General features: G+C 53.5%; 1 protein-coding gene across 1 annotated transcript; it reads left to right on the top strand.

The window, feature by feature from the left end:
• LOC102172005 (retrovirus-related Env polyprotein from Fv-4 locus) lies at positions 54-17,593 on the top strand. Its single transcript, XM_018063539.1, has 2 exons — positions 54-3,961; positions 15,311-17,593. The coding sequence occupies exon 2, from the start codon at positions 15,574-15,576 to the stop codon at positions 17,284-17,286; it is 1,713 nt and encodes a 570-aa protein (XP_017919028.1). The 5' UTR covers positions 54-3,961; positions 15,311-15,573; the 3' UTR covers positions 17,287-17,593.

Raw genomic sequence — 18,443 nt, forward strand, 5'->3', positions numbered from 1 at the left:
CCTGGAAAAGGGAATGGTCACCCACTCCAGTATTCTCACCTGGGAAATTCCACAGACAGAGGAGCCTGGAGGGCTATAGTCCATGGGGTCCCAAAGAGCCAACACGACTTAGCAACTAAACTAAAACAATCTCAACTACAGCAGCAGAGATGAAGCAGTGGTCAGAGCTCTGGGGAAAAGGTTTTGAGTGGAAGTCAGCCACGGTGAATTGGTTACAGGTGAGATTGCAGAGGAAGGCGCGTCCCGAGGACAGTGAGGGGCCACAGGAGCTGCAACCGCTCAGCTGCAACCGCTCGTCTGGGGCTGCTGGTCAGAATCCGGAAGCTAAAAGCCCCGAGTAAGAGCGTCCCATCTGGTCCTGCGTTCGGCAAGTTGCTGGTCTGAGGCATTCCCCAGAAAAATAAGGAGGCCATGTGGACAGGCAGGACCTGAGGTTCTCACACAGGTCACACATCACACACACGCGCGGCCATTGCGCAATCTCCCGTCCCGTCCGGGCCTGTGTGGGCCTGGCCTTCAGCCCAGGGAGTTGAAGGCCTCTCCCCACACTGGTGGCATTGATCGGGTAATTCCGTGGAAATCCAGTGCCTCCCACGCTCTGAGACCGAAGGATGGGTGCTGGGAGCCCCCTCTCCAAGTAGGCGTGAGGATGTTCGGGTGGCGGCGAACAGTGGCATGCCACGCCCCACGCCGAACTGTCCTCAGGGCCCTGATGGTCGCCCGTCGCCATGTGGGAGGATGTGATGGAGAAGCTCCGCTTCCCCAGAGCTCATGGGCTGGAGTCTGAGGATGCTCGTCCCAGGCGGGAGGTGGGCCGGCTGCCATGCCGCCTGTCCGTGCGGCTCCCAGAGAACGGGGCTGTGGGGAGCCGGTGCGCTGGGGGACAGACAGCCAGGGGCTCACCTGCCCACCGCCCCAGCAGCAGATGGGAACAACCTAACCCACAGTGGATGCCAGCCGAGGCCGACGGAGCTGGGGTCAGCAGCCGTGACTCCTGAGGGAGGTCAAGGGAAGTGTTTCTCTAGAATTTGAAGCCTGTTGTGCAAGTAAGGAGACCAGCCGCGGGTTCCAAAAGGCGTCCCTCATACGCCAGGACAGGCAGAGCGGTGGGCGGCAGGCCCTGTCGTGTCACCCACTGCGGCTTAACTGCTCAGGGGCATCCAGCACCCAGCCCACACAGAGTCTGCCCTGCCGAGGACAGATGGGCGGGAAGGCTGTCCCGGGAAAGGCAAGTGCAGAAGGCACCCTCGTGTGGCAGCTGGGAACGGAAAACAGTGCGGCCGGCCACTGCGGACGGCCGCCCAGACGTGCCCCAGTGGTCAAACAGCACATCACATGTCCAGTCCTGCATTTCCACGTGAGAGAAATGAAAACAGGCGTTCAAGCAAACACTTGTACACTAATGTTCAGTGCAGAATTTTCCCTAACTGCCAAAACGTGGAAACAACCCAAGTGTCCATCAACTGATGAATGGCTAAATGAATTGTGGTCTACCCACAGGATGGAATATTACTCAGCAATAAAAAGGAATGAAATACTGGTACGTGGTCAGCCCACAGAAAATATCACGGTCAGGGGAAGAAGCCAGACGCCAAAAGGCCATACATTGTATGATTCCACTTATATGAAAAATCTAGGACAAGCAGATCCAAAGAGTGAATTAGTGGTTGCTAGGGGCTGAGGGAGGAGCAAAGGGGAGTGATGGCTTAGTAAGCAGAGTTTCATTTTCGGGTGTGGAAATGTACTGGAATTAGTGGTGATGACGATGGCACAGCACAGAAAGTACATGAACTAAAAAATATAACAAAAACAAAAACCAACCTGAATTGCACACTTTGAAATGGTTCAGTTATGTTTTGTGAATTGCATCTCAGAAACAGAAGGCGCTCAGCATAAGGTGTTCCTGCCTTTGGCGTGCTGGGGTGTCCACTTGAGGTGGCGGGGGCCGGCCCACCCACCAACATCCGGAAGTCATCCGAGCCCCGGCCAGAGGGACAGTACTGCGCCGGCAGGAGACAAGTGCATGTGTGTCTGAGTGATATTTTTACAATGAGAACAAGGTCTTGGGAATTGTTAGGTAAAATAAAACATCAGCTTCTTGTCCATGGTCAAGCTGACTGCACACCAAGCAGCTGTTACATCAGAAGATTAATGCGGGGTTGACAGCATTCTCCCCGGGGCACAGACTTCTCTTCAACCAGGTGTGTCTCAATCCACTCGCTTCAAGAAGAAAATGCTTTGTGGGTAGATGGAGACACCTGCTGGGAATAATGGGCAGCGTGCTGGGGCGCAGGGCAATGCCCTGTGGAGGCCAAGCGCGGGGCACTTCAGTCACCACAGATGAGGAGCTGTGACTCCACGAGGCCTGACTCCGGCAGGACGTGCGGCTCAATTTGTCTGACCCTGGAGCCCTGGCTCCCACCACTGCCCACCTCATTCAGTGTCCGCCTCTCACGGGTCAGCCTTACTCTCTGCAGGGGGGTGGTCTGCAGGGCAGGCCCAGGCTGCTACCACCCCAGCCTTGCTTGAGTCTCTGCCTCTGCAGGTTTCACAGATTTCCTTGGTCTGCCTCCAAGAAGCCAGGTTGACCCTGCAGGGGACCAACTGCAGAGCTGCTGGGGCGGCTGCCAGGACCCTCTACTCATGGGGCCAGCCCAGGGACGCCAGCAGGCGAGGATCTGGGGTCCCCACGCACAAGGGAGCCATGAGTGCTGATGTGGGGACCCCTCCACCCCTTCTCTTTGCACAGCTGCAACCCAGGCGTGAACCCGGCCCCTCACAGAGAAGGGGACCCCACAGGAGTGCCGAGCCTTCAGAGGCTGTGGCCCTGCCAACACCTTGATTTCAGATGCCTGGCCTGTAGAACTGAGTCAAGTCTTGTTGTTTCAAGCTGCCCAGTCAGTTGTAGCCACACATGCAGAGACCAGCCCAGCACCCTCGACGGGATGGGTGGGTTGCATGGGGAGGCGGCCTCTCCTGACCCCCAGTGATGCCCTCAGATGACTGTTCAATGCCGGACAGAGGGTCGCGGGTGACGCAGCGGTACCTGGAAGCTGCAGCCCCGTCTTGCAGGAAGGGGCCGTGTACTCACAGGAGGCAGGGCTGAGGACGCCTCCAGACACCCTGCCCCCACAGGTGGCTCCTCTGCACGTCTGCTGGGCCAGAAACTGGCCTCCCAGCACTAGAGCTGGCAGATGGAAGCTGCAGAGCCTGGCTGTGTCTGCCTCTCTTGCCCTGCTCCGAGGCTGCACCATCGAGCCACCCCTCCTGTACTTGACCACCTGCCAGCCACGGACCCAGGATCTGGGGCTGCGCTTGGCGAGGGCAGCCGGGAGCCTGTCCCTGACCGCGAACTGCAGTTGTTCCAGGTGTCTGACAGTAACCTCCCGGTCTGCCCTGGGAGACCACGGCCTCCACGCTGCGGGCTGGCCCAGCCTTCCTAACTGGCTGCCGGTGAATGAGATTAGGGCTCAAGGACCTTCGGGCCCGCAGGGAGGCTGGGGGGCCAACGTCTCCAGGGCCGCGTCCTGCAGAACCGCATGCCAGCTTCCGTGGGAAAGAGGTGAGCGAGGCTCAGCGTCCTCAGCACCTGGACACGACCCCTAGTGCTGATAAGATTTTCCTGGAAATCAACAGAGCCAGCTTTGAAGCGCGGAGGGCAGGCCGGGGGCGGCTCCACCACCTCTTATCTTAAGCCAACCGCACCCCCACCGAGGGCCCCGGAGAACCCTGGCGTCTGTCCCTGCACGGGAGGGCGGAGCAGGACGCACAGCAGGGCGGGAGGAGCGCCGCCTGCGTGCGGCCAAACTCCCTCCCACGCCCGTCCTCCCGGGGCTGCAGCCGCCCGGGCCTCGGCCTCCACGACCCGAACGCGGGAGCCGGAGCCAGAAACACAAAGGACAGGCCCGCCCGGAACTGAACGGCCGACAGCGGTGCCCGCGCGGGCCGGAGCCCGCGGACCGTAAGTGCCCCGGTCCGCCCCCGCCGGGACCGCGCGTGCGGCGCTGGGGTGGGAGCCGGGGTGGCGGCCGTGAAGGCGCCCTGGGCGCCCCGCTTGCGGGCTGGGGTCGCGGGAACGCGCGAGATGCCCGTTACTCGCCGGGGTGGCCGGCGCGGGTCCCCGCGTCCCCGCCCGCTCGCAGCGCGGAGCCTGCCACCCTCCTGCTCCGGGCCGCGGCTCTGGAGCCGGGCGCGGCTGCGAGGACGGGCGGGACCCGCCCCCGCGGGTGCGCTCTCAGTACCTTCAGTGGTGTCCGACTCTGCGGACCCATGGGCCGCAGCCCGCAGCCTCCTCTGTCCGTAGGATTCTCCAGGCCAGAACACTGGAGCAGGCTGCCGTGCTCTCCTCCAGGGGATCTTCCCGACCCAGGGATCGAACCCGGCTCTCTGAGTCTCCGGCACTGCAGGCTGATTCTTGACCCACTGAGCCGTCTGGTACGCCCGCTCGCGGGGGCTGCTGGGAAGTGTAGTCCTGCCGCACTTGGCTCTCCGTCCGCCCAAGGACTCCCGTTGCCGTGGTAACGGGCGTCTGCAAGGAGTGAGCCTGCGTCGTCGCCAAGGAGATGGCGTCCGGGACCTGGCACCCCCGGGCTCACCTAGCCCGGGAGAAGCTGGTGACTGGCCAGGACGATGCTTAATAGTCCTTGTCCCCTGTCAGACTTCTGGGACATACGGACTGGGAAAGGCGTGGAAGGGTCGCGGGTGGAAACACCCGGGCTGCTCTGAAACGTCCTGGTGAGCGGGTCGCTCCCAGAGGTGAAATCAGAATCTCGGAGCGGGGCTCGGGCATCTGGGTGTCAGAGCTCCGAGGCAGATTCTAGTATGTGCAGCCGCGTTCCAGAGCCGCGACCCCCGGGGCCCCACAGGTGACGCTGAGCCTGCTCTCTCTGCTGGGCGGAATGTGCCGATTAGGGCCCCCAACCATTATGTAGCCCGCGTCGGTGCCCCCCCTTCCCGGGACTCCTGCGCCACAACCACACGGACACACGTGATGATGGCCGATGTGGCCCCCGGGTGGCACTCAGCGGCCCCGACGGTCTGCTCCCACTGGTGTCCCCTTCTCCAGCCTTGTGGGTGTCTGGACATCGAATGCTCTGCTTCAGTGAGGCCTGTCTCCCTGCCCAGCGGCAGTGCCAGGGCTTGCTTGAAGCTGTTGGTGGGGCTCACCACGCTCTGAGGTTGGAGCGGTGGCTGACCAGCACGCAGAGGGCCACTTGCCCGGGCGCCTACCCTGGTGGAACAGGAAGGCCTTGCCAGAGTGGCTGCAGAGGGAAGGTGCGTGGGTGCCCCCCGGGTGTGGGCAGGCCCCAGCACTAGCTGAAGACTCTTGTGCTGAAGACACGGTCTCCCAGGGCTCAACAGGCTTACAGAATTGGGACCTCTCAAGCCTGTGGGGGCACCGCTGCTGAAGGAGCTTCTTCTTGCAAAAGGACCTCCTGCTCTGGGTGCACAGAAAGGGCCACTCCCTGGAGTGAATTATCTGCTGCCTCAAGCCCGCCTCCCAAAGGCCCTGTTGCTCTTGGGCAGTCGGGGAGGGTGGGCTTGGGCACCCGTGTGAGGGACTTGTTTGGCTGGGGTTGGCTGCAGGGTCTGCTTGACAGAAGCTGGTTGCCTAAGATGACCTCCTGTCCCACCCCTGCCCCCTAGGGCTTATGCTGGGAGCAGCACCCAAGAAGTACTTGAGTGCCCTGGTGGGCTACAGGGGGGTTTTTAGGGGCAAGACCCCTGGCCACACAGGGAACTGAAGAGGGAGTTCCCGCATGAGGTCCCTTGAAATATCAGGCTCCTGGATCAGGGCTCACACCGGGCCCCAGCCCTGGGAGCCTGTGCTCAGGGAGCCTGTGCCCTGGGCCAGCTGTCCTGGCACCGCTCCCCCCCGCCACACACACACAGGAGGGGGTCTCTTAGCTCTGTCTGCTGGGGGCCCAGGCTCCACCTCGGCCTCGCCTGAGGTCCCAGGACAGCTCATGGGGCATCAGCCTGCTCAGGGCACTTGGCTGGAGCATCCACCCTGGGGCCAGCCTCCAACTCAGGAGTCCTCCTTGCAGGACATGGAAGAGCTGAGGAGTGGAGAGGCTGGCCGTTCCGAAGAGGGGAGAAGCAAACTTCAGTGACAGGGATTCTGGATGACTTGGCCGGATTTCCTTAAGAGTCTTGAAAGCAGTAAAAAGGGGAAAGACGTAAAGAAAGGAGCTTCAGGGCCTTCCCTGGCAGTCTAGTGGTTAGGACTCCAGGCAGCAGGCATGGGTTCAATCCCTGGTTGGGGAACTAAGATCCACAAGCTGCTCAGATTAGCAAACAAAAAAAAAAAGAAAAAAGCAGGAGCTGAAGGCAGCTGGTTCAGTGGATTGAAGTATGTGGTCAGGAGGCAACTCCTGGCCTCTCCAGGCTTGGTTTCTCCCCTCCCCCCCACTGTCCTCTCTCACCCCTGTGACACCTAGCCCTGTGCTGACCTCCACCTTCCTCAGACCCACCCTCTTCACCAGCTGTCCTGAACATCCTCCTAGAAAGTCACACTCAGTGCTTGTTATTTGGTGGCTGTGCCAGCCCCACAGTGGAACTGCCAGCGTGTAAAGTGCCATGTGTGTGTGTGGTCAGCGGAATAACAGACTCCAACTAGATCCACATCCTAATCTGCAGAGCCTGTGAGTGTTTGCAGATCTGAGAAGCGATCAGGAGATAGAGAGTGTCCTGAATTAGCCAGGAGGGCCCTAAATGTGGTCACGATGCTCCGTTTAAGAGAGAGGCTGGAGAGGCGGTGTGATGACGGAAACAGGGCAGAGTGACGCAGCTGCAGGAACGAGTAGGGGCCTCTGGCCTGTCCCTCCCCATTCAGCTCCATGCAGACCCCTGAGTGACCTGAAACTCCGCACTGAGGTTGCCCAGTGGAAACAAAGGATGCAAAACAGAGCTCACAAGGAAAGGATTTCTGGCACTCAGCTCCCTGTCGCTGCGTCTGGGTGGGTCTGGGGCTGTGGGCCATCTCTTTATACCTCTGTGATCATAACTTTCCCATCTCTTCTCCATAAGTAGGTATTAGGAAATTGGAAGGCATCCCTTTTTTGCTTTTACAACATTTCAGTGGCCCACTTGTCCCAACATCTGGGCGATTATCTACGATCGAGTAACAAAGCACCCCAATGTATGTATCCTCCACTCTTAAACAGTTTGCTTTATGGCACTTTGCTGTGAAGAAAGATCTACATTAGAATCTATTTTTGCTAAATGAAAGAAATCTTTGAAGAGGATTTTCACCTTTAAGGAAAGTTAAAAAGGGAAAACTTCATTCCCCATTTGTTCTGCAGTGAGCTAAGTGACGGAGGAAACACACACGTATAAGTGAAATAAGCAGGGTGACGATACACAGCCTTGACGTACTCCTTGCCCTATTTGGAACCAGTCTGTTGTTCCATGTCCAGTTCTAACTGTTGCTTTTTGACCTACATTCAGATTTCTCAGGAGACAGGTGAGGTGGTCTGATATTTCCATCTCTTTAAGAATTTCCCACAGTTTATTGTGATCCACACAGTCAAAGGCTTTGGCATAGTCAATAAAGCAGAAATAGATGTTTTTCTGGAACTCTCTTGCTTTTTCCATGATCCAACGGATGTTGGCAATTTTATTTCTGGTTCCTCTGCCTTTTATAAATCCAGCTTGAACATCTGGAAGTTAATGGTTCACGTACTGTTGAAGCCTTGCTTGGAGAGTTTTGAGCATTACTTTGCTAGCATGTGAGATGCGTGAAATTGTGCGGTAGTTTGAGCATTCTTTGGCATTGCCTTTCTTTGGGATTGGAATGAAAACTGACCTTGTCCACTCCTGTGGCCACTGCTGAGTCTTCCAAATTTGCTGGCATCATCTTTCAGCATCTTTCAGGATTTGAAATAACTCAATAGGAATTCCATCACCTCCACTAGCTTTGTTCGTAGTGATGCTTCCTGAGGCCCACTTGACTTCCATTCCAGGATGTCTGGCTCTAGGTGAGTGATCACACCATCATGATTATCTGGGTCGTGAAGATCTTTTTTGTATAGTTCTTCTGTGTATTCTTGCCACCTCCTTTTACTATCTTCTGCTTCTGTTAGGTCCATACCATATCTGTCCTTTATTTTGCCTATCTTTGCATGAAATGTTCCCCGGGTATCATTAATTTTCTTGAAGAGATCTCTAGTCTTTCCCATTCTGTTGTTTTCCTCTATTTCTTTGCATTGATCACTGAGGAAGGTGTTCTTATCTCTCCTTGCTATTCTTTGGAACTGTGCATTCAAATGGTTATATCTTTGCTTTTCTCCTTTGCCCTTAGCTTCTCTTTTCTCAGCTATTTGTAAGGCCTCCTCAGAGAACCATTTTGCCTTTTTCCATTTCTTTTTCTTGGGGATGGTTTTGATCACTGCCTCCTGTACAATGTCATGAACCTCCATCCATAGTTCCTCAGGCACTCTATCAGATCTAATCCCTAGAATCTATTTGTCACTTCTACTGTATAATTGTAAGGGATTTGATTTAGGTCATCCCTGAATGGTCTAGTGGGTTTCCCTACTTCAATTTAAGTCTGAATTTGGCAATAAGGAGTTCATGATCTGAGCCACAGTCAGCTCCCAGTCTTGTTTTTGCTGAATGTGTAGAGCTTCTCCATCTTTGGCTGCAAAGAATAGAATCAATCTGATTTCAGAATTGACCATCTGGTGATGCCCATGTGCAGAGTCTTCTCCTGTGTTTTTGGAAGAGGATGTCAGTGTGTTCTCTTGGCAAAACTCTGTTAGCCTTTGCCCTGCTTCATTCTGTACTCCAAGGCGAAATTTGCCTGTTACTCCAGGTATCTCTTACTTCCTACTTTTGCATTCCAGTCCCCTATCATGAAAAGGACATTTTTGGGGGTGTTAGTTTTAGGTCTTGTAGGTCTTCATAGAGCCGCTCAACTTCAGCTTCTTCAGCATTACTGGTTGGGGCATAGACTTGGATTACTACGATATCGAATGGTTTGCCTTGTAAACGAACAGAGGTCATTCTGTCTCTTTTGAGATTGTACCCAAGTACTGCATTTCAGACTCTATTGTTGACTATGATGGCTACTCCATTTCTTCTAAGGGAGTCTAAGGGATTCTTGCCCACAGTAGTAGATATAATGGTCATCTGAGTTAAAGTCGTCCATTCCAGTCCATTTTAGTTCACTGATCCCTAAAATGTCGATGTTCATGCTTGCCATCTCCTGTTTGACCACTTCCAATTTGCCTTGATTCATGGACCTGACATTCCAGGTTCCTATGCAATATTGTTTTCTGCAGCATTGGATTTTACTTCCATCACCAGTTACATCCCCACTTCACAGATGGGAAAACTGAGGCCCAGACAAGAAAGCCATGCATCCTGGGCTGGACCCATGTGTTAGGGGCCAAACCCCGGCTATGACAAGCTCAGCGAGGTACACTAAGCCCAGGACCTGAGTTATGTTTCCTTAACAGAACATTCCTTGACCAAATTAGGAAGACTTCCCGTACACACCCACCAGAAAGAGACAGGACATGCGCTCATCCTGCCTGGCCAATCATGTAAGGCCAGCTACCCCTGTAACAGACAAAGAGCTGCCTGTATATAAGCCACCATACCCCTTTGTTCGGGGCTCTTGTCGGATTCCACTGTGCCGGATGAGACTTGGGCCCTAGCGCGCTAGAAATAAACTCCCTTCTTGCCCTTGCATTACTGTGGTGGACTTGTTCTCTCGGTCGGTTAGGAGATACGGGCTCGGAGTATAACATTTGGGGGCTCGTCCGGGATCTCCCTCCAACCGGGGAGAACAACTCTCCTGGTAGAAGGGGGTAACCTCGTTAGGAGGTATGAGCTCTGAGCACCAGTGTTAACGCTGTAAAGGCCCAGACTAAGTCCGGGGCCCAGTATCGTACTGGGGAGGCATCTGGGTATAGGTGCAGAGGCAAGTCCAGCGTGAGGCCGAGTCCCCGGTGGCGTACCGGGAGGGCAGCTGGCACTGAGGACGTCCTGACGGTAAGACACGTGCACGTAGAGAAGGGGTTTCTGGCGGTGTAAAGAGGACCAAAGCATGCTGGGATTGGGTACCTGTTTGTTGTGCCGTTCCTGTGTCTCTGTGCCAGCACTGTCGTCATGAGTCTCATTGTTATTCGTGTTCTCTGTACCCACGGGGCAAACTGCTTCTACTCCATTGTCTCTGATGACTGACCACTTCTCTGATTTCAAGTCTAGAGCTCAGAATCTATCGTTACTAGTGAAGAAGAGCCAACTGGTGACTTTCTGTTCCGCCGAGTGGCCCACCTTTGATATCGGGTGGCCATGAGAAGGAACCTTCAATCCACAAATTATCCAGGCCGTTAAAGAGAGGGTGCTCACTCCTGGTCCTGCCAGGCACCCAGACCAGACTCCCTACATTCTGGCCTGGCAGGATCTAGTGAGAAACCTGCCGGAATGGCTTAAACCCTTTGTTCTCGCTCCTCCTAAACCTCCCCATCCCTCTTCCCCAGCTCTAACCTCGCCAAACCCACAGGTGCTAGTCATGAAGGCTTCCGAAGAAAAGGAAGAAAAAAAGGACGAGAATCGACCGAAATCGGTCTTCCAGGAATCTTCTCTGTACCCTAATCTGATAGACCTGGAGACCGAATTGTCCCCACCCCCGTATGCGGATCCACATCCGCCCCTGCTTCCACAGATTCCACAGGTTTCATCGGGAGAAGCCTGGAGGGGAACCGAGCCTTCAGCTCCTCCCCGAGAAGGGGGCCCCGCCCGGGGAACTTGGGGAAGGACAAGGGGAATGGCCAGCGTGGCAGAGGGAGAAGACCCAGAAGTTCCCTCCTCCACCGTTCAGGCGTTTCCGGTCCGGGCGGGGCCAGCCAGAGAGGATGGAGAGCGGACATATCAGTATTGGCCCTTCTCCACTAGTGATTTGTACAGTTGGAAAACCCAGACTCCCTCATTTTCTGAAAAACCGCAGGGTCTTATTGATCTTTTAGAGTCTATCCTTTTCACTCACAATCCCACTTGGGATGATTGTCAGCAACTGTTACAGGTGCTTTTTACTACAGAGGAACGCGAACGGATCCTGTCAAAAGCCCGGAAAAATGTGCCAGGGGTGGATGGGAGGCCCATGATACAGCCTAACCTTATTGAGGAAGGGTTCCCTTTGGTGCGACCCAGCTGGGACTTCAAACGCGCTGAAGGTAGGGAGTGTCTCTGGGTGTACCACCAGACTCTTATGGCCGGCCTTAGAGCGGCCGCCAGGAAGCCAACAAATTTGGCCAAAATAAATTCAGTGAGGCAGGAGCCAAATGAGAGCCCAGCAGCCTTCCTTGAAAGGATAATGGAAGCCTTTAGACAGTATACCCCTATGGACCCACAGGCAGATGAGTCGCGAGCGGCAGTTATGTTAACATTTGTAAATCAAGCAGCCCCCGATATTAGAAGAAAGTTACAAAAGATAGAGAGGTTAAGTGAACAATCCCTGCAGGATCTAGTGAGGGCAGCTGAGAGAGTTTTTAATCATAGAGAGACCCCAGAGGAGAGAGAGGACCGCATTAGATGAGAAGAAAGAGAATTTAGAGCTGAAGAAAACCGTAAAAATCAAAAGGAACTGGCCCAGATATTTTTTGCTGGGATTGAAAACAAAAACAGGTTCCAAAAAGGAAAAAAGATGGACTCAAAAATTGAAGAGAAAACAACAAGGCATAAGCTTGAGAAAAACCAATGTGCGTTTTGTAAAGAGTTTGGACATTGGAAAGATAAATGCCCCAAGAAAAATCTGAAAGAGAGGCCCAGAACCCCCAAGAACAAGACCCCTTCTCCAGAAAGTCATATCCTCTATGCGGGAGAGGATAGCAACTAGGGGGGTCAGGGCTCGACGCCCCTCCCCGAGTCCTGGGTAACCATAAATGTGGAGGGGAAACCGGTTGGCTTCATGGTAGACATGGGAGCCCAATACTCAGTCTTGAACCAAAAAGATGGACCTATGTCTAAAAAAAGTAGCTGGGTACAGGGAGCAACCGGGACTAAACGATATGGATGGACCACAAAACGGCATGTGAACTTGGGGGCCCACCAGGTAACCCACTCTTTTCTGGTGATACCCGAGTGTCCAGCACCCTTGCTAGGAAGAGATTTACTGTCTAAAGTGAATGCCCAAATTCATTTCGACCACGGACAAGTGTCGGTCTCAGATGGGACTGGACATACTCTTCAAGTTCTGTCTCTGGCATTAAAAGATGAATACAGACTATATTTGCCAGAGGCCCCAGCGACAATAAGCCCCAAAGTACAACCATGGGTTCAAAAATACCCTCAGGCCTGGGCTGAGACAGCAGGAATGGGGCTAGCCAAACAGAGGCCCCCTATCACTGCGGAACTAAAGGCCAGTGCTTTCCCGGTGAGGGTAAGGCAGTATCCCATGAGTCAAGAGGCTCGACAAGGAATTACTCCTCATATACAACGCCTCATAGACGCTGGGGTCCTGAAAAGGTGCCGGTCCCCATGGAACACTCCTCTGTTGCCTGTAAAAAAGCCTGGGGGGATTGATTTTATACCGGTTCAAGAGCTACGAGAATTCAACAAACGGGTGAGTAATATTCATCCTACGGTTCCTAACCCTTATACACTACTAAGCAACTTGCCTCCAAACTACATTTGGTACACTGCTTTAGATTTAAAAGATGCCTTTTTCAGTTTGCCTCTTGCCCCCGCGAGCCAAGAGAGCTTTGCCTTCGAATGGCAGGAAGACGGTGGCCAGACCCCTGTGCAGCTGACATGGACTCGCTTACCACAGGGCTTCAAAAATTCACCCACGTTATTTAATGAGGCCCTGGACGAAGACCTCCGTGAGTATCGGGTTGAGCACCCTACCATTGTTTTATTACAATATGTCGATGACCTCATGCTGGCAGCAGCTACAGAGAAAAATTGCCAAGAGGCAACAGGTGACCTTCTCCAAACCTTGGGGACTTTGGGTTACAGGGCCAGTGCCAAAAAGGCCCAGATCGCCAAACAAGAGGTTACATACCTCGGTTATAAGATAAAACAGGGCCAGAGGTGGCTAACACAGGCCATGAAAGAAACCATCCTCCAGATCCCTGAGCCAGTTAACCCTAGGCAAGTGAGAGAATTTCTGGGAACTGTGGGATATTGCCGGTTGTGGGTCTTGGGGTTTGCAGAAAAGGCTAGGCCCCTATATGAAGGGAGCAAAGAAAACAAGCACTGGAAATGGACTGAGCCAATGAAGAAGGGCTTCCAAGAGCTCAGGCGAGCCTTGCTGGAAGCTCCTGCCCTTGCCCTCCCTGATCCATCTAAGCCTTTCCAATTATTTGTAGATGAAAAGCGGGGAATAGGAAAAGGGGTACTAACACAGAAATGGGGACCATGGAAGCGACCTGTAGCTTACCTTTCCAAGAGGCTGGACCCAGTGGCAGCTGGATGGCCACCTTGCCTCCGTATCATCGCGGCCACCGCGCTCTTAGTCCACGATGCTGATAAACTGACTTATGGACAGAGATTCTTGGTCTACACTCCTCATGCCATAGAGAGAGTTTTAAAGCAACCCCCAGGTAAATGGATTTCTAATGCCCGCTTGATGCACTACCAGGCCTTGCTACCTGACACCCCACGGATTCATTTCCAAACACCCTGTGCTCTAAATCCGGCTACTCTTTTGCCCAATCCGGAGGGAGATAGCCCCCTCCACGATTGTGATGAGATACTGGCCGGGGTAACAGCAATACGGAAAGACTTAACAGATACGCCACTGGATAACAGTGAGCTAATATGGTTTACAGATGGAAGCAGTTATGTAAAAGATGGACAGAGACGGGCGGGAGCCGCAGTAGTAGATGACTCTGGACAGACCATATGGGCTGAGGCCCTTCCCCCAGATACCTCCGCACAAAAGGCAGAATTAATTGCCTTGATTCAAGCACTAGAGAGGGCCGAAGGAAGAAGAATAACCATTTTCACTGACAGTTGCTATGCCTTTGGCACGGTACACATCCAGGGCCCGATATATCGGGAACGGGGGTTTTTGACAGCTGAAGGGAAAGAAATTAAAAATTTGCCTGAAATCCGTAGACTTTTGGAGGCTGTACAGATGCCTTGGGCTGTGTCAACAGTACACGTACCTGGACACCAGAAGGGCGACAGCCCTACGGCACGAGGAAATCATGCCGCAGACCTGGCAGCTCGAAAGGTAGCTGATGAAGATTTCATCACCCCTGTGTTGGCAATCGGACTTCCACCTCCAGGTATGGGAACTTTGCCCCCGACCCCTGAGTATTCATCCTCAGATCTTGCTTGGATTCGGGAAAACACCAACCCTCAAAAAGGTGAAGATGGATGGTACCGAGACTCAGACGGCTACTTGATACTCCCCACTCATTTGGGACGGCAACTATGTGAACATTTACACTTGACTACTCGTCTGGGAGAAAAAAAGACTCTGATGCTCTTTCAAACTGCGCGCCTGCGATTCCCCCGGCACCAGACAACTGTGAAGAATATAGTCCATGCTTGTAAGGCATGTCAACAAATGAGACCAGGGAAAGGACAACACGCAGGACTGAGGTATCGGGGAGAAGGACCAGGGCAACACTGGGAAATAGATTTCACCGAGGTAAGGCCAGGCAAGTGTGGTTACCGGTACTTGTTAGTGTTGGTGGATACCTTCTCAGGGTGGGCAGAGGCTTTTCCTACAAAGGGAGAAACCGCGATGATGGTGGCGAAAAAGATTTTAGAAGAAATAGTTCCCAGGTTCGGCCTGCCAGTGACCATCGGCTCTGATAATGGACCTGCTTTCGTGAGTCAAATAGTTCAGAGCCTTGCCCTAGCCCTGGGGACCAAATGGAAGTTACATTGTGAATACAGTCCACAGAGCTCAGGGCAAGTTGAAAGAATGAATCGGACCCTAAAAGAAACTTTAACTAAATTGGCTATAGAGACTGGCGGGGACTGGGTGACCCTCCTTCCCTTCGCCCTCTTCCGTGCGCGTAATACTCCTTATCAACTTAATCTGACCCCATTTGAAATTCTGTATGGGAGACCTCCCCCTATATGTCCAATCTTTGAAGGGAAAAAACTACTGCCTCCCACGTTGGGACAATTCCAAGAGGCCTTGATGGCCTTAAGCAAGGGGCACTCTCGTGTCTGGAAACTGCTCCGGGAACTACATGTGGGTCAGAATAAGGGAACTGTCCCCTCACACAACATTGGCCCAGGAGATTGGGTATGGGTCAAAAGGCACCAAACCAAGGCACTAGAACCCAGATGGAAGGGTCCTTATGTTGTTCTTCTTACCACCCCAACTGCCCTAAAGGTCGACGGTATCGGGCCTTGGGTGCATTGCAACCACGTATGCCAAGCCACCTCAGCAGAACAAGAAAACACCAAGAAAGAATGGGAAGCATCTCTACACCCGTCCAACCCCCTGAAGCTGAAGCTCCGTCACTGACAGGACCAAGACAAATCGTCTGGACCATCTTATGGATGACCATGTTACTCTGCTCCGAAGCTGCTAACGTAAGCCCGCACTAACCCGTCAGAATCACCTGGAAACTGCAAAATGGACTAGCACGTGAGATGCTTAACTCAACCACCACAATACATCCACCAAATACTTGGTGGCCAGACTTATACTTTGACCTTAAGCCGGTGGTAAATGTACCCTGGAAGAGGGGCTACCTCCGGAATCATGCATTCTGGGCATGTCCAGGTGCACCCAGGCACAACTGGAAGATCTGTGGGGGGATACAGGACTCTTATTGTAAATCTTGGGACTGCGTAACTTCCAATGATGGGTCGGAGGCTCCAGGGTATAGACGGTGGGATGTAGGAAATCGGGACTTGCTTAACTTCTCGTTTGCTGGACCCATACCTCTGTACTCTGATTGGGAAAAGGATCATAACTTTGCCCAGGTAAAGATAAGGTTTAACATTGACAAAGCAAAAAAAGAGAAGGCCTGGGTCAACAGGATATCATGGGGACTTCAGACCAGAAATGACCTGACTACTTATAATGGGATCATTGTTGTGAGTCAAGTTTTAGAACCAGTACAAATGTATAGTATCGGTCCAAACCCCGTTGAACAGGTCCATGTAACTCCCTACCCGACAACCTCCCTACCTACATTACAGAGACCAACAAAAGACCCAGAGGCGGGCCCCCTTGTTAAACTCGGACATACAGATCCACTATGGAAATTGGTAAAGGCAGCTTATGCTACCTTAAATCAGACCCATCCTAATGCAACTAAATCCTGTTGGTTATGTTACAACTTAATTCCCCCTTATTACGAGGCAGTAGGCCTCAACGCCTCTTACGACCTGGCCAACGGCACCGATCCTCCCCAGTGTCGATGGGGAGACCGAAAAGTAGGCCTGACAATGAGAGAGGTGTGGGGAAGAGGGTTATGTATGGGCAAGGTATCATCAGGGAGGTCTCCACTGTGTGCGCATGTCGTTGAGCCTACGGACTTGCCCGTAGCCAGGTGGCTAATACCACGGATGGGAGGATGGTGGGTCTGTTCACACACGGGGCTGACTCCATGCTTACACAGCTCAATCTTTGACCCCAGAGAGGAATTCTGTGTTATGGTAGCGGTCGTGCCAAAAATTCTGTACCGGCCAGAAGAAACAATATATGATTACTGGGCCCAAAGGCTGACCTTAAGTCCTCAGGAAAGAACTTACAGAGTTAAGAGAGAGCCTATTACTGCCATAACCATAGCAACTATGTTCGGTCTTGGAATAGCTGGGGCCAGAACAGGAATAACAGCCTTGTCCCTGCAAAGCCAGGGATTCAACTCCCTGAGAGCGGCCATAGATGAGGACATCACCTGTATAGAGCAATCTATTAGTCATTTGGAATCGTCTTTAACTTCCCTATCTGAAGTAGTTCTGCAAAATAGAAGAGGATTAGATCTGCTTTTTCTACAACAAGGGGGACTCTGTGCAGCCCTAGGAGAAGAATGTTGTTTCTATGCTGATCACACAGGAATAGTCAGAGAATCTATGGCCAAAGTGAGAGAGGGACTAGCCCAACGCAAACGGGAACGTGAGGCCCAACAAGGGTGGTTCAAGTCCTGGTTTCAACGGTCCCCTTGGTTGACCACTCTAATCTCCACGTTGCTGGGGCCCCTGCTAGTGCTTCTGCTGATGCTCGCTTTTGGTTCCTGTGTTATCAATAGACTTGTAGCTTTTGTAAAAGAACGTATAAACACAGTACAGCTGTTGGTGCTTCGGCAACAATATCAAACTGTGTCTCAAAACCAAGAGGAAGATTCCTCGATATGATCTAAGGACGGGGGGAATGTTAGGGGCCAAATTCCGGCTATGACAAGCTCAGCAAGGTACACTAAGCCCAGGACCTGAGTTATGTTTCCTTAACAGAACATTCCTTGACCAAATTAGGAAGACTTCCCGTACACACCAACCAGAAAGAGACAGGACATGCGCTCATCCTGCCTGGCCAATCATGTAAGGCCAGCTACCCCTGTAACAGACAAAGAGCTGCCTGTATATAAGCCGCCATACTCCTTTGTTCGGGGCTCTTGTCAGATTCCAGTGTGCTGGATGAGACTTGGGCCCTAGCGCGCTAGAAATAAACTCCCTTCTTGCCCTTGCATTACTGTGGTGGACTTGTTCTCTCAGTTGGTTCGGAGATACGGGCTCGGAGTATAACATTGACCACTTCCAATTTGCCTTGATTCATGGACCTGACATTCCAGGTTCTTATGCAATACTGTTTTCTGCAGCATTGGATTTTACTTCCATCACCAGTTACATCCCCACTTCACAGATGGGAAAACTGAGGCCCAGACAAGAAAGCCACGCATCCTGGGCTGGACCCATGCAGCCAGACACGCAGCCACGGCCCACGACCGGGGGCTGATCGGCCCCAAACCCTCACCCCAGCTCCGTGGCCCCGCCCCATCCGCTGCGGGCGTAAGGGCGCGTCCCCCACCCCACCCCAGGGCAGCACCCACGCGCTACCGCCTCCCTCTCGGCGTTCAGCGGCTGAGCACCCGGCGGGAGAGGAGTCGGCGATCGTCTCCGGGCTTGGCCAGGCCTCCGGGTTACCGTGGCGACCACCACCTTTTCCGCGCCCCAGCCCATCTCCGCAGGCGGCGGTAGGTACTCCAGCGGCCGGGTAAAGCTGTAGCCTTCCTGCGATTCGCCATCGCCTTGGAGACACATGGCGTCACCCAGCTGTCAATCACTTCCACGCTAGTGATTGGTCGTGCCCAGGGGAGGGCGGGGCTTTCGGTGTGGGTCCCAGCTGTGAGTCGGTTCCATGAGCAGGACAGAGGGAGGCCGGAGCTCCCCCGAACGTTTGAACTGTGCCCTTAGACCCCCCCGCCCCCGACCCTGCGAAATCCCCACGGTCGGGTCCTCCTGCTCCGGCCTAACTTAAGTTCCCGCCTCTAGTTCCGACGAGTCCGGATGCCAGA

Source organism: Capra hircus, chromosome 18, assembly GCF_001704415.2.
Source record: "Capra hircus breed San Clemente chromosome 18, ASM170441v1, whole genome shotgun sequence".
Lineage (NCBI taxonomy): Eukaryota > Metazoa > Chordata > Mammalia > Artiodactyla > Bovidae > Capra > Capra hircus.

Bases quoted from the DNA above. Each gene is read 5' to 3' on its own strand.
- LOC102172005 (XM_018063539.1), top strand. From the start codon at position 15,574: ATGCTTAACTCAACCACCACAATACATCCACCAAATACTTGGTGGCCA.